Source organism: Morus notabilis, unplaced genomic scaffold, assembly GCF_000414095.1.
Source record: "Morus notabilis unplaced genomic scaffold, ASM41409v2 Scaffold594, whole genome shotgun sequence".
NCBI classification, from domain to species: Eukaryota; Viridiplantae; Streptophyta; class Magnoliopsida; order Rosales; family Moraceae; genus Morus; species Morus notabilis.
In genome coordinates this window covers 408,145-423,111 of record NW_010359491.1, presented here as the reverse complement: position 1 = coordinate 423,111, position 14,967 = coordinate 408,145, and the positions used below count along the sequence as shown (strand labels likewise).

Sequence of the window (14,967 nt, the reverse complement as noted above, 5' to 3'; positions counted from 1 at the left end):
ATTGTAATTGATTTAGTTTGATTTTTCTAATTAGTTTGAACTAATCTTTTACCATCTCTTCTCAAACCTCAACCATAATTAATATTAATATTTTGTATGATAGACATTCTATTTTTTAATTGTAGACATCAATAACTTAAGAATAAAATATACAATACAATCATAAATAAAGCATCTAGAGTTCTAAATTAAGTATCCTAATAGGTTAAGGTCTGTGGAAAGAGCTTGAGTGTAGAGAGTGGAGACAGTATTAGTATCATATACTTTTAAGATTATGATCATTCAGTTTTGGAATAAACAATTTTTTTTAATATAAATAAGTTGCAAATATATGAAATATATATACGTTTAGGAAAATATATATGAATAGAAGTTGGTTTGGTTTGATTTATTTTTTTAGAGGTAAAAGTAAAACTACAAATTAAATCAATTTAAATGATTTTTTAAAAATTTAAATCAAATTAAACCGCTTATTAATTGGTTTGTTTTGGTTTTCTTTTAATTTGTTTTGGTTTGTTGAACACTTCTGCTCTGTTCCAATCATATATAAAACTTGTTTATTTATATATAATTTCAATAGCCAAGGCCTTATCATCTGGAAGTAGGACCACAAGAAAATCTTGCCAAAGTTGAGAGAAATATCTGATCAAACTGTCAATCCAAATTGGGACTCTCACGACCCTACTGTGATTGTCTATTTCCTTTTTTTTTATTTTATAATTAAAAATAGTGAGATTTTTTTTTTGAAAAAATAGAGATAATTACACTATAGGAAGTTTCTGGTAGACATGAAAAACCAAATTACTAATACTTTTCTAATTTTCAATTGTTAGATATGTATTAAAAATTATTTATTTTGTATATTTTTTTAATCTGAAGTAATTTTAAGTAAATCTAACGATTAAAAATTAACACGACAAATAGACAGACGTATCAGAGAAAGTCTACACTATATGATAAAATTTAATTAAAATTTTAAAATATTTCAAAAATAACAAAAGTTACCTAATAATTATCATAATAATATCCACGTTCTAAATTATATAATTATAAAATTATTATTTTAATTATGTTCAGTTTTCTTATTTTAATTTTAATTACCTTATACGTACATATATGTTTATGAGAAAATTACAAAATTTATCTTTAAGAATCTACGGGTCTAGATTTTTACCTCTTATTTTTATTAATACCCTTAATTAGTATAATTATTTAACTAAAAATGCTATTAATCAATAGTAAAGAGTAGATACCTTGACACATGCACTTTTTAAGGGAAACTTCTCTCCTTTCCCTTATGTTTATTGAAGAATATTAAAGATCAACACGTGAGACTAGACCAGAAAAAAAAAATGGAGACTTTACTCTTGAGAGTGCATGAGTCTGAACGTTTACCCCTTACTCTTGATAAACACCATTTTGTTAGTGTATTTATTTGACTAAAAAGGTTATGAATCAAGAGTAAATAGTAAAAATCCTGACCGATACACTTTCAAGGGGTAGTTGTCAAGATTATCTTCAAAAAAAAAAAACTCTTTATCTTCTGATTCTTCCTTTCATGCCTCTGTTTATTCTTATTGGAATAGAGTTCCCTGCCTCCAACTGAACGAGACAATATCGATTTGCTAGATAAATCTTATCGGTATCCCCTGAACTTTAGGATCATTCATAGTTTACCCCATAAACTTTAAAAACTCTCATTTTACTCATTAAATTTTAAATTTATCCCATTTATGCCTTTTTGTAAGATTTTTTTTTGAAATCAAACAAAAAAAGAGAGGTATAAGTGTGGTTATATAGTTTTTTTCTGTTTGTTTTTAATAATAATTCAAATAGAAAAGCCACATGATTGCATTACTCTCTTTTTTCCATCAGTTTTTAACAAAAATTACAACAAAAGAGATTAAGTTGGAACAATACAAAGTTTAAAAGGTAAAGTGAGAATTTTTAAAATTTAGATAGCAAACTAAAAATGACCCTAACGTTCAGAAGACGCCAATAATAATAATCCAGAAAAGTAAATATGCAAGTCCAAGATATTTTGGTGAGGATATAAAAGTTCTTACATTTTCGTGAAGACATTTCAGATATTAGCTAGTTGAGAAGCAACACTTTTTTGCTAACTATGTTCTAAAATAAAATAAACATGTTCTTTTATATAAGAGATGCACATGATTACTTTGAAGGTCTTATCTATCACTAAACTTTCAAACAGAGACAAGAATTTCATTATAATCATATGTATTGTTGAGAATTATATATGTCTTGTTCTTTTTAAAATTTAAATTACAATATAAATTTTTTATTACAGTATTTTCTCTTATAAAATTTTAAATTCAACTTTTTACAACGTAAACTTAATTTTTGAAATATTCAAAGAAATATTCAACTCAAAGTAATACTTCGACTACATAAACCGTAGTTCAAAAGCCACCTGAAACAAATAGTTTAGCTGAAAAACAGTTTATCAAACTATTAGTCTCATAACTAAACAAATCCAAATTCCATAACCATGCTACGATTACAATGTCATTTGTAGGCAATTTCCTGCTACAAATGACATTGCGACATTAAAATGTAGAACACTTGAAACTCAACTATCAATTACATATACAGCCTGCGTGAACTTCGTGAGGGGAAGCGAAGGGGCGTAGTAGCCAAGGAGCCCACAACAGTGTGAATGGAGAAGAAAAGCGTTTCCCTTTTTTTTAAAAAAAAAAAAATGAAACGGCCACTAAGATTTAGTCTATGTTTATTTCACTTTAGTGATTACAATTTTAATTCATAAGTTTGAATTGTATTGTCTGTTTAAATTGAGACAAACTGTCTAATTTAAGGTTTAGCTCCCCCTTAAGTTTCACCATTCAAATTATTTTTGAACAATAAAAAAGTGCTCAATCTCTTGGTTTTTCATATCTATCAAACAGAAATTTAAAATTTATATTATGTTCAGATTAAAATTTAAACGTCAATTTAAACTATAATTTAAACCACACAGTTTAAATTATTCTGCTTAAACAAAAAAAGTTTAAATCACTAATTCAAAACCCACGGAGATTTAGGCTCCGTTTAGTTCACTGATTTTAATTTTTAATTTAAATTAAAATATAATTTTATGTGAGAATTTTTTACTGTAATAAAAAAATTAAATATAAATATTTTTAAATTTTTTTTACTATAATAAAATTTAAATTGGTAAAATAAACTCACCTTAAATTTTAATAAATACACGCACACAACCACTCAAAATTAGCGTGATGGAGAAGGGAAGAGCTAAACAGTGAACAAAGCGACTATAATGTTAAAAAAAGGAATTGAAAACAAACAAATTGTGCTTTGAAAATCATCTGCCACGACCCACGAGGCATCCTTAGACTCGTGGAACATAGCAACAAAAGACGCATTTGTCGAGGAAATGGCCTACTCCACAAAGAAGATAGCCGGCGTGTGGTCATTGAGCTAAGCTCATCCGATAGGTGAATGGTCCCTAGGCCATACCTGATCGCAGGTCAAATACATGACATCATTTTTTGACACGGGAAATAACGTCCTCGTTCACTTCACGTATTCGACTTGTCAATTCAAGTTGATATGTAACATTTTTTGAGAATTTTTTACTGTAATAAAAAAAGTTAGATTTGACATTTTCTGAGAACTTTTTACTGTAAAATCTTAGAATTAAAAACTCAAATCGATAAAATAAACGAGGCCACATCCCTACTTTTCTTTTTCAAGAACTTTTAAAATGAAGTATGTTATTTTATTTCATTAATAGAAATTATATATTTTTATTAAATTAATTTTAATGATTGAATTTGTAATGAGAACAGTATTGTATGATTTTGTAAGTTTTTAATATAAATTTAACCGTAAAAAAATTAATTTAACAATTAAAATAACGATTCTCGTTGATAAAATAAAATAACATATTTTATTGTAAAGATTTTTTTTTTCCTTTAAAACTTGAGAAAGAAAAATGCTAAAGAATCAAAGATGGACCGTAACTGTAAGTTACATACCACATCACTCATATTCTATATTTCTATTTAGTTCCTTGTGCTAAGTGTCACCAACGATTTATAAATAATCTGGTTCTATGAAAAATCTTAGGATAGTTTCTCTTTCTTACTTTCTTGTTTCTCCCCCTGCCTCGTGTTTTTTCAGTTCTCTGTGAAATAAAGTACAATTATAAATCATTGTCTTACTTCTTTATTACAACATCACTTTCTAATATAACAAATTTTCCATCATAACATTTCTTACTTCTACATTATCTAGTAATTTGACATTTTTTTCCTTTTCTTTTTTTATCTAATCAACATTTTCTGGATCTTCCTGCTACCAAATCGTTAGACATTCTTAGGAAAGACCTTTTTATTTTTGGCTGGAATTATACATGTATATGTATATATACACTTCATATAATGTATATATGTATTAATCTTTTTAAAATGAAAACGTAAATGGAAGATTTTTCAATTAAATTCATTTTCTGTTTTTGATCGTCCACACATTTTTTTTTTTCAAATATAAAGCTTTTGAAACTTTAGAAAGTGAAAGATTTGTTGTCTCTACTCTCTCTTTCATAATAGGTTAATTTCACTAATAGTCTTTAATATTTACCCTCAATTTCACTTTGATTTATACTTTTTAAACGTATTACAATTAATTTTTAAAATTTTATTTTATTTCAGTATCAATCTTTTCGTTAATTAGAATTTGACAGAATCTGTATAAATTAAAGATTAAAATTAAAAATAGCTAAAATTTTTAAGACTATCCGTAGAAATTAACTTTTATTTTTTATTTTTTATTTGTATTGTTTTAGTTCTTGAGCTTTATATGTTTTCAATTTTGGTTCATGATTTTCACATAGTTTTAGCACCAAGCTAACACAATAACTAAAACTGAAATAAAGTAAAAATTTAGAAATTAACTGTGAGACGTTTTAAAAATTAATGACTACAATAAAACTGAGGATAAATCTCAGAAACTATTTGTGAGATTAACCCTATATAATTTAATAATAATCTTGTAATAAATGGTAAAAAAAAAAAAAAACTCTTTAACATCTTTTATAAGAAAGACTAATTTATAATTACACTTTATATAAAGGAGTGAACTGCTGTGTAGTTGTAGCAGAAGCAAAAAGACACGAAAGAGGGTGAGAAATGAGTGATCTTACGATCATTTCTCTTTAAACATATCACTTTAAGCATTTAAAAAATCAAAAAGCTTTTTTTTTACATGAGATCCCCTTTAACTTTTCACGATTGACAAATTAGTTCTTAATTTTTTTTTTCAATTAGTTCCTTAACGTTTGAAATTCTTGGCAATTGAGATCCTTTTGATGAAATCTGTTAAATCTTAAACGGTTTTTGCACGTGATTAACACGTGACATTTATCTCAAGGGCATTAGCGGTCATTTTATACAAAAACTGAATTAAAATTTTTTCAAAAATAAAAAACCCTCTAAAAAATTACCCCTTCTCTCCCCCCCTCCCTAATCTCTCTCCTCACCCCTTTCAGAAAACCCAGAAAGCCCAACCCAGCGAAGTCCCTGCGACGCTCCATCTCCACATTCGGCCCCGACCCAACGCCGATCTCCATCTCTCGTGGCTGCCGTTCATACTCTAGACCAAACCAAGCCCCGATCCCTATCTGAGCATTCTGATTGAAATCGCCCACTTCACCGCGCCTAGGATCGCCGCCATGCCTCTGATCGTCGCGATTTCCCGCCACTGCCCTGGCCCCGATCGGCTCTTCCGAAGTCCACCCGCGAGTTTGTTCTGGCATCGCAGCGCCTTCACCCTCTCGATTTCTGACGTCGCATCGCCTCGACGGCTCTGCAATTTCCGTCAGCCCCCTCACCCATAACGAAACCACTCTTACCCACTCTCTCTAAACTTGTCTCTCCCCGTAATTCTTACCCATTTTCTTCATGATTGATTTAAAACCAATATATGGAATTGAACTGGGTTTCTGATTCAAGAGCTTCTTTAATGAATTTGGGTTTCAAAAGATTAAGTGAGTTTGAGGTGCACGAGAGAAAGATGAAGGTGAAGAAGGGGTAGTGGATTTTCTGATTCAATAGCTTCTTTAATTAATTTGGGTTTCTTTTCTCTGAGGGACTTATTTTATTATTCCAATACAATTCCATTCAGCCCAAAAAAAAAAATAATTGCACTTCTGAAATAGAAATTTACGTTTCACAATTTTTCAAGCAACTCAATCTTGAGAGAAAAATCCATATTTGAGAATTAAAAACAACCTCCTTCGAGCCGGCGACTAGCTGGAGAACACCGGTGCTGGAGAAGAAGCGGCTTATCAAGAAGGCCCACCAACCACTAGATCAAGAAACCCAGCTTAAGAGGGGCCCACAGATTGAAAGGAAAAAGAAAAAAGAAGATCTTGCATGAATTTGGGTTTCAAGAGCTTTTTTTCCCTTTGTTTTTTTGTTTCTTATTAATCTTTTATTTTTTTTGTGTTAAAATGACAACAAATACCCTTGAAAAGAGATCATGTGTAAATCACATGCCAAAATCCGTTAAAAATTTAACAGACCTTACTTAGAGGACCTCAATTGTTAAAAGTTTCAAACGTTAAGGAGTCGGTTGTAAAAAAAAGAAGATTAAGGATTAATTTGCCAATCATGAAAAGTTGAGGGGTCTCATACAAAGATATAGTTAAAATATATAGATGGTTTAAATTCACAACGGGTCAAAGTATACATCAGAGCTCAGTATGGCGATGTTGTTTTCATTAGGTTTTGCTCCCTCACTTCGAGATTCAAAGTGATCCTGAATGGATCTATTCTCTCATATTTTATCCTTTATCTTCTCAATGTTGTTCTTAGATTATTCTCTGACATTTTACTGTTAGCTTTCTGAATGTTATTCTTGGATTATTCTCTGACATTTTATCGTTAGCTTTCTGAAGGTTATTCTTGGATTAAGTTCGTCTGTTCCAAACTTTAACCTAATGGCCATTTTCTTGTTTCTCCCTCTCTCTCTCCCCCCACCTTTCCTTTGATTCCAACCTCATCAAGTTCAAGAACAACAAACGAATCACAAAAACATATGCGAATGATTTGATCCCTCCCCCAAATTGAATCCATTACATTTACTTTCATTATCTCAAAATTGTCTCCCTCCTTTTTAGAAAAATGATTTTGTATTGAAAACTCATAATCAAACATCATCTTTTACAGACTCAACAGAGAAAATCAATATAAAGAAAAAAGATTTCTTAAGAAAAAAAGAAAAAGAGACCAAGAAACGATAGTCCTCAGTCCTCATTAATGACGATCATTTTTCTTTAACTTTTTAAGGCCCCGTTCACTTCGCTGATTCGAATTTAGAATTCGAGTTTTTCTACAGTAAAAAGCTCTCACAAACAATCACATCTAACTTTTTTGTTACGGTAAAAAGCTCTCACATAAAATCACATCTTAACTCGAATTCTAAACTCGAATCAGCGAAGTGAACGAGGCATCATTTCAAATGGTTTTTGATTCCTATTGGGTTAATGAACACCTAAATTAAGAGCATATTTAGTTCGCTGATTTAAATTTTTAATTTGAATTTAGATGTGATTTTATGTGAGAACTTTTTATCGTAGTAAAAAAATTAAATGTGACTGTTTCTAAAAATTTTTTTACTGTAATAAAATTCAAATTCTAAATTTGAATCGATGAAATAAACAGAGCTTAAATCTTCCGTTAATCTGAGCTCACTATAAATTGGGGCCTCTGCGCTTTTTGGTTTTTTTTTTTTTTGTTCTTTGTTTGTTGAACTCTTCAATTTTTGAGTTCTTAACATCGATATAGAAATGCCATAGATGATAGAATTAAAAGCACAAAATTGCATAGTTTAAAAAAAATGGATGAAGTAAAAATGGCAGAATAAGAAGAGTGAGGAGACAGAGAGACAGGGACTTAAATTTTGTGATGTGTCGATATCGGACGGACGTGGTTTTTAGTCGGATCTATTGTTGACATCGGTACTCCTCCTCTATGAACGTTTTCGACGGCAGCGCATAAGGAGAGAGAAGAAAATGAGTTTTACCCAAACGATTTTATATCCGGAGGAATTATTCAATATACTGAATGTATCACGTCATATTATTTATGTGGTATATTTAATTAATAAAATTATATCATTTAATAAGTTCTCCATTTTTATTTTTCTCTTTCTTAATAGGTATTCAATGCAAATACATATTAAGAAAGAGAAAAATAAAAATAGAAACTATTAAATGAGTGTATTAAATGATACAATCTCATTAATCAAATGTACCATATAAATAATATGACGTGGTACACCCTGATAAAAAAATAAAATTTTAAGTGGTGGCACTCTTGTAAATAGGTTTAAAACAAATAACTTTTCATTAAATAGATTTATTTAAAAAAGAAAAGATGACACATGTAATAAGAATAGATTAATATCAAAAAAAGAATCGGTAATAAAATCTCTATTTAGCACTCCTCAGCTTGGATTATTTCTGACATTTTATCCTTAGCTTCTGAGTGTTATTCCGTCTTTTATTTTTGTTCCAAAAACTGTTAAATGATGTGGCACATGATCTTTGTACTTGGGCCAGACTATCGTCTATGGATTCTGTTTGGTCTCAGTCAATTAAATGGTTTTTTCCCAACAAAAAAAAAAAACTAAAATATCTATCATATTTAAAGTCTGCCACTCTGTCTCTCTAATTCGCAGACAGGGACAGAGGGGGGCTCGGCTCGGGAGGCGTGCCCCATCGATTTTTTTTGTTGAGAAAATTGATTTTTGATTTTTATCAATATGATTTTTCGAATTTGTTTTAAGGCAAGCCTCCAATGAAGACAAATTTTAAATATAGTTCACAAAATCCATCTCAATGTTTTATTTCCCTTTCAGTTTTTTTTTTTTTTTTTTCTTATTGTTCTTTTGGTCTTTTTCTATTACATCTTAAATTTTTTTTTTAAAAGAAATTACATCTTATCTTATACTTTTAAGTCTACCTAATTAAATTATTATTTTTTTCTTATTTACTTTTATGAAAACATTTTTCATTCAACTTCGTCCTTTCTAAAATATTTTAATATTTATATAATCATTATTTTTTGATAAACACCTTGTTTTCAAGTTTGCTCTTATTAAAATAATATATAATTTTTTAAATGTGTCATTATATATTTAAACATCATTTTTATTTTAGGGCAGTCACAACTACTATTTTTTTAATTTTATATTCTAAATATATTGTTTTATCTCTAACTTTGTCTGCTAAAATATTTATAAGTCAAATATGTACCATTTGTCTATATTTACTATTCAATCAAATATATATTTTTATGAAAACATGCATTTCAATTCATTCTACTTATATATATATATATTTTTTTTACTAAACTAAACTCTTAAAAGAGTTATAAATTCAAAAAAAAATTAAATTCTTTAAAATTTAAGAGACGTTTGTTTTCTATATTTATTTCTGATTCTGAATTATGATTCATGATTCTTTATAATATATTTTTTTAAAAAAATACACATAAAATAAAAATAATTTTAAATCATAATTACGTAAAAAATTCTAATAAATTAATCAATATGCACTTTTATAACATGCTTCTATCTATGGACTCTGTTTGGTCTGAATCAATTCAATGGTGTTTTTCCCAACCAAAAAAAAAACAAAAAAAACAAAAATATCTATCATATTTAGAGTCTGTCACTCTGTCTCTCCAACTCGCAGACGGGGGGCAGAGGGAGGCTCGGCTTGGGAGGCGTGCCCATGGATTTTTTTTTGTTTTTTTGAGAAATTTGATTTTTGATTTTTTATCAGTATGATTTTTCGAATTTGTTTTAAGGCAAGCCTCCATTAAAGACAAAAATTTCAAATATAGTTCACAAAATCCATCTCAATGTTTTATTTCCCTTTTAGTTTTTTTTTTCTTATTGTTCTTTTGGTCTTTTTTTTATTAAATCTTAATTTTTTTTAAGAAATTACATCTTATCTTATACTTTTAAGTCTACCTAATTATATTTTTTTTTCTTATTTACTTTAATGAAAACATTTTTCATTCAACTTTGTCCCTTTTAAAATATTTTAATATTTATATAATTACTATTTTTTTTATAAACACCTTGTTTTCAAGTTTGCGCTTGCTAAAATAATATATAATTTTTTAAATATGTCCTTATATATTTAAACATCATTTTTATTTTGCGGCACTCACAACTATTATTTTCTCAATTGTACATTCTAAATATATTTTTTTATCTCTAACTTTGTCTGCTAAAATCTTTATAAGTCAAATATGTACCACTTGTCTATATTTACTAGTCAACCAAAAATATATTTTTATGAAAACATGCGTTTCAATTCATTCTACTTAAATATATATATATATATATATATTTCACTAAACTAAACTCTTAAGAGAGTTATAAATTCAAACAAAAAAAATTAAATTCTTCAAAATTTAAAGTCACGCATAAAAAACTGACTAATATGCACTTTTATAACATGCTTCTAACTAGTTAATGATGCATCGAAGCAAAAAAAAAAAAAAAAATAGTTAATAATATTATGAGTAAACTTTGTTTAGGTTTTAATATCTTTAGGTCTCGTTAATTTTACCAATTTGAATTTAGAATTTGAGTTTTACTACAGTAAAAAGCTTTCAGAAATAACCACATCTATTTTTTTTGTTACAGTAAAAAACTCTCATATAAAATTACATCTCAATTCAAATTAAAAACTCGAATAAACGAACTAAACGGACTCTTAATATTTTTAATGTACATCCTTTCAAAACAAAATTCCGATTCTCTCACTGATTAGGAACTTTTAGAGGTACACTTCACATTGTCGTAAAGAGCCAAAGAGGCTTCATTTTAAGCTTTCCAAATTGAATCTAACGACTTATTCGAACTATTACAATCCAATGGTCCGATTTGAACATCTGAATTGTTGATTAAATGGTTATGATCCAACGGTCTTAATTAATTGACTGTTAATTAATTAACAGATGTGTTTGTTGCAACAGTTCATGAAAAGATAGCTTTTGGCTAAAGATTGTGTCTGCTGTAATACTTATAGCTCCTTACGAAAAGACACGATTTTCATTATAAATAAAGTCCAAATCTGATGTCACTTTTATCTTTGTTCTGGGAATTCAAAAGTTTGCTACTTATTCAGTTAAGTTTATTGTATCTTGAAGTTAATTAAAAAAAAAAAAAAAAACCCCCTTAGCAAACTTTTGCAGTGGGGAAAAATAACACATTAAAAGAAAATATTCTTTACATCTTAAACCAATATTTTATATCTTATTTCTGCACCCAAACATTTCTCCACTCTGTTTTGAAACCGCGCGTAAGATTTTATAAATAAGCATGAAAAACATATTTATTAGGGTTTTATATATAAAAATAAAAAAAAATAAATAATATGACAAAAAAGGTAAGAATGAAAAAAGAGGAAAATAAAAAAAAAAGAAAAAAGAGAGGGAAAAAGGAAGGAAAATAAAAAAAAAGCAACGTTTTGTCAGTGGAATAAAATTTAAAAATTTAGACAGAGAATAAATTATTTCAACTGAGAATTAGAGGGGAAAAATATTTTTATGAGGGTTTGGGAAAGAAAAAAAAAGAATGTATAATGAGTAAAAAAAAAAATATAAGAATGAAAAAAAGAATGGAAAAAAATGAGGGTGGTAAAAGGAGAGGAAAAAAAAAAACAGCTAAGGAAACTTTTCATGCTCAAGTAGTTTACATTTTCTAGGGGGGTCAGTACGGGAAACAAGATCCACAGTCAAATTGTTAAGCAGAATATTATCATTAAGATTTAGGAGGAAAGCCAAGCTTCATTAATATTTGTTTTTGTTACATATTATAAAAGCGTAATACAAGACATTGCTAGAGCCATTATTAAAGATAATTATTATCTCCCCTTCACTTCACTCATTCGAATTTAAAATTTCAGTTTTATTACAGTAAAAATCTCTAAAAAACAGTCATATTTAACTTTTTGACTACAGTAAAAAGTTCTCACATAAAATCACATATCAACTCGAATCAACGAACTAAACGGACTCTTGCGAAGATTATTACATTCCGATTAACATAGTGTACTTTTTATGACGCTGTTCTTGAGACTGCACAGAGAGGGAGTTCACCATCAATGTGAAGGGTGAGCATGATTCTATAATTTGCCGGTTTTGAGTCATCGGCTAATTTAAAGCGGAAGAAGCGAAGGAGGGCAATTGATAGAATCTTCATCTGCCGGTATGCAAAGTCCTTCCCAAGACAGATCCGAGGGCCCGCCTGCAAAACCATTCCACACGGTGAAAAATCAAAATATTAGTTTGATTTCAAAAAATTATATTTTCATGTAAAAAAGAGGTGATAAAAACAATGATACATACGTGAAATGCTATGAACTTGAATGGTGATTCGGGTTGAAAAATTCCATCCTTGAGCCATCTTTCAGGTCGGAAATCTTGCGCATCTTCTCCCCAAATATAAGGCATTCTACCCATTGCATAGGACATGTAATATACTGCATCTCCTTTTTTGACTCTAAAGCCATCAGGAAGAGTATCATCTGCATCTGCAAATCTACCATCCTAAAAGAACACAAGAGACACCGCGCACTTTGATCTTAGCATTTTCGTATAAAATTTCAATGTCAGAGCCAAACAATTAAACAAATATTTGGAAAACTTCGAAGCTATATCTAATTGGACTAAATCACATAATCTTCAATCATAATAGCTATTAGCCGTATTCTGTAATTCCTTGTTCATGTTACAATAGGGATTCACCAAACTAACAACACTTAGTCCTATTGCAAAACTGAAATATGCGATACCTATTTGATTAACACATCATTTGAAGCGATAGTCTCTTCTAAGCCCTCCCTCTTTATCATATAGTGGTTTAGGACCATAAGTTTCCTTATGTGGCATTTCTAAAGACAGTGCTTAAAATATGAACAGTGGAAATTACTAAGAAATAGTCACAAGAATCAAGAGACGGACATAAGAAATTTACCACGGGGACTGCAGGGTATAGCCTCAAGGTCTCTGTCAATGATGCATGAAGATAATGCATTCGCTCAAGGACTTCATCACTTATAGCTGCTACGAAATCATCGATACTGGATTCGTTGTCTTTGGCTTTGTCACCGATGGCATCTCTTATTTCTTGTACAATCTTTTCCTGTACTAAGGGGTTCTTGCACAGCATATAGAAAAACCACGAGAGTGTAATTGCACTAGTATCTTTGCCAGCTGAGATAAAATTGAGAATAATATCTCTCAGATATTGATCATTCATTTGCTCAGGATTCTTCTCACTCTCCATTAGAAACCTTGAAAGTATGTCCTCCTTGTCATTCTACAGAAAGAATTAACTGAATGAAACTTTATACTAACGAAAGTTTTCACAACACAAGAAAATGTATCATGTGACAATGTGTGCAGAAAATGTGAACTCACGCAATCGTGTCGTTCTACTAATAGTTCCCTCTTTTTGCTGATAACTTGGTTCACAAACCGATCAATGACTTTTACATTCTTCTTCAAGGAGGCTTCAGAACCAATGTTGAAAATTTTCTTCAATTTCCAGAATGGATCCACGTAGCGCCAGGATATCAGAGCATTTGTCTCGTCAAAGGCCTTCATAAATTCAGTCCCTTCTTTAGTTGATCCCTCCAAGCAATTCAACTGTACCCCAAAACCAACTTTGAATATGGAATCCAAGGTAGATCTCATTAGCAAATCCTACAGAAAAGAAAATCTTATAAGATAAAAGTATTGAAAAGGTATATAGGCTATAGCTTGCCCTAAAAATTCGCTACAAAATGAAAAACTTTTATTTTTTTAGTCGCATCTTCTTACAAAACCTTTAATCATATATTTTTGTGTGACTAAATGGACTTTCAGTCACAAACTTCTGATTAATATACATGTAGTCACAACTCACAAATTTGTGTTGTGACAAACATTTTGCTACGGAATTTTAGTCGTGGAAACTTTTTTTTTTATGTTACTAAAATTTTTTTCAGTGACTAAAAATCTCGGGGCTAAAAGTTTTAGTCACACAAAAAGTTGTCACTAACTCCATAATAGCCACAACGTTGTGATTAAAGTGAAAATTAGTCATACAAAAATGTGACAAAATGCGAGCAAAGATTAGCCAAGCAAAGCTTATCAGACTTGGTTTGTTTCTTTCACCAGTCGTTTTGTAGCCCTAAAAAAGTATGTGACAAAAATAAAATTTACAAGGAAGAGTCGAAGAACAAAAAGAAAAAAAAAGTCTAGATGGTATAAAATATATAAATTTATACTCTACTTACTTGCATGTCGAAAACCCGACCCGAAGCCGAAATCCCGGAAACAGCTCTCACCAATCTGGAAGCGTTTCTTCTGAACACTTCACAGCTGAAATCTCTAACAACTCTGGTGGAAAACTCGAAGCTCGCGAGCTTCCTTTGCTGCCTCCAGGGTTCTCCGTTGACCGCAAATATCCCTTGGCCGAAGAAATCAATCATTATTTCTTGTTCATACTCACCTTTTGAGTAGTTACTGAAGTTGGTTTTGAGAATATGTTCTATGTTACGCGGTTCAGTCGTGTAAATCTCGCTGTGTTGAGGAACGAGCATTCGGAAGGTCGGACACACGGTGGCGAAATGGATGTAGTAGTCGTAGAGCTTGTTGAAGTGGAAGAGTTGATGGAAAATAGTGCCTTTCACAGGAGGGTATGAAGGGTCATTGATGGACTTGCCTATGAAAATACTGATGATGAGATAACAGAAGCTTAAAACAAGGAAAAGTAATGAAATAAAGATGAGGGTGAAGATGGTGTAAAGGAAATCCATCTTTGTTTAAAGCTGATAAGGCCTTGCTGAGGATTGAAGTTCCTATGCAGTTTGCATGGCAGCTATTTAACTATTTATTTATGCTCTTTCTCTGTTTT

General features: G+C 29.9%; 1 protein-coding gene across 2 annotated transcripts; it reads right to left on the bottom strand.

Annotated features, from left to right (window-relative positions):
- Positions 1–12,123: 12,123 nt before the first annotated feature.
- On the bottom strand, positions 12,124–14,869 carry LOC21405277 (cytochrome P450 704C1). Of its 2 annotated transcripts, none has more exons than XM_024163284.1 (5): positions 14,348–14,869; positions 13,488–13,772; positions 13,042–13,386; positions 12,414–12,614; positions 12,124–12,312 (listed from the first exon to the last, which is right to left on the bottom strand). In XM_024163284.1, the coding sequence occupies exons 1-5, from the start codon at positions 14,867–14,869 to the stop codon at positions 12,124–12,126; spliced, it is 1,542 nt and encodes a 513-aa protein (XP_024019052.1). The 2 variants fall into 2 exon arrangements, with proteins under 2 accessions (XP_024019052.1, XP_024019053.1); XM_024163285.1 differs by having other exon boundaries at positions 12,124–12,313; positions 12,457–12,614; positions 13,042–13,374.
- Between the last annotated feature and the right edge of the window lie 98 nt (positions 14,870–14,967).

What these genes read in the sequence shown, in the direction of transcription:
- LOC21405277 (XM_024163284.1), bottom strand. Translation starts at nt 14,869, where the DNA reads ATGGATTTCCTTTACACCATCTTCACCCTCATCTTTATTTCATTACTT. An exon ending in TAGTAGAACGACACGATTGC is followed by an intron (nt 13,387 to 13,487) that starts GTGAGTTCACAT and finishes TTCTTTCTGTAG; the next exon opens with AATGACAAGGAGGACATACT. An exon ending in TCAAGTTCATAGCATTTCAC is followed by an intron (nt 12,313 to 12,413) that starts GTATGTATCATT and finishes ATGGTTTTGCAG; the next exon opens with GCGGGCCCTCGGATCTGTCT.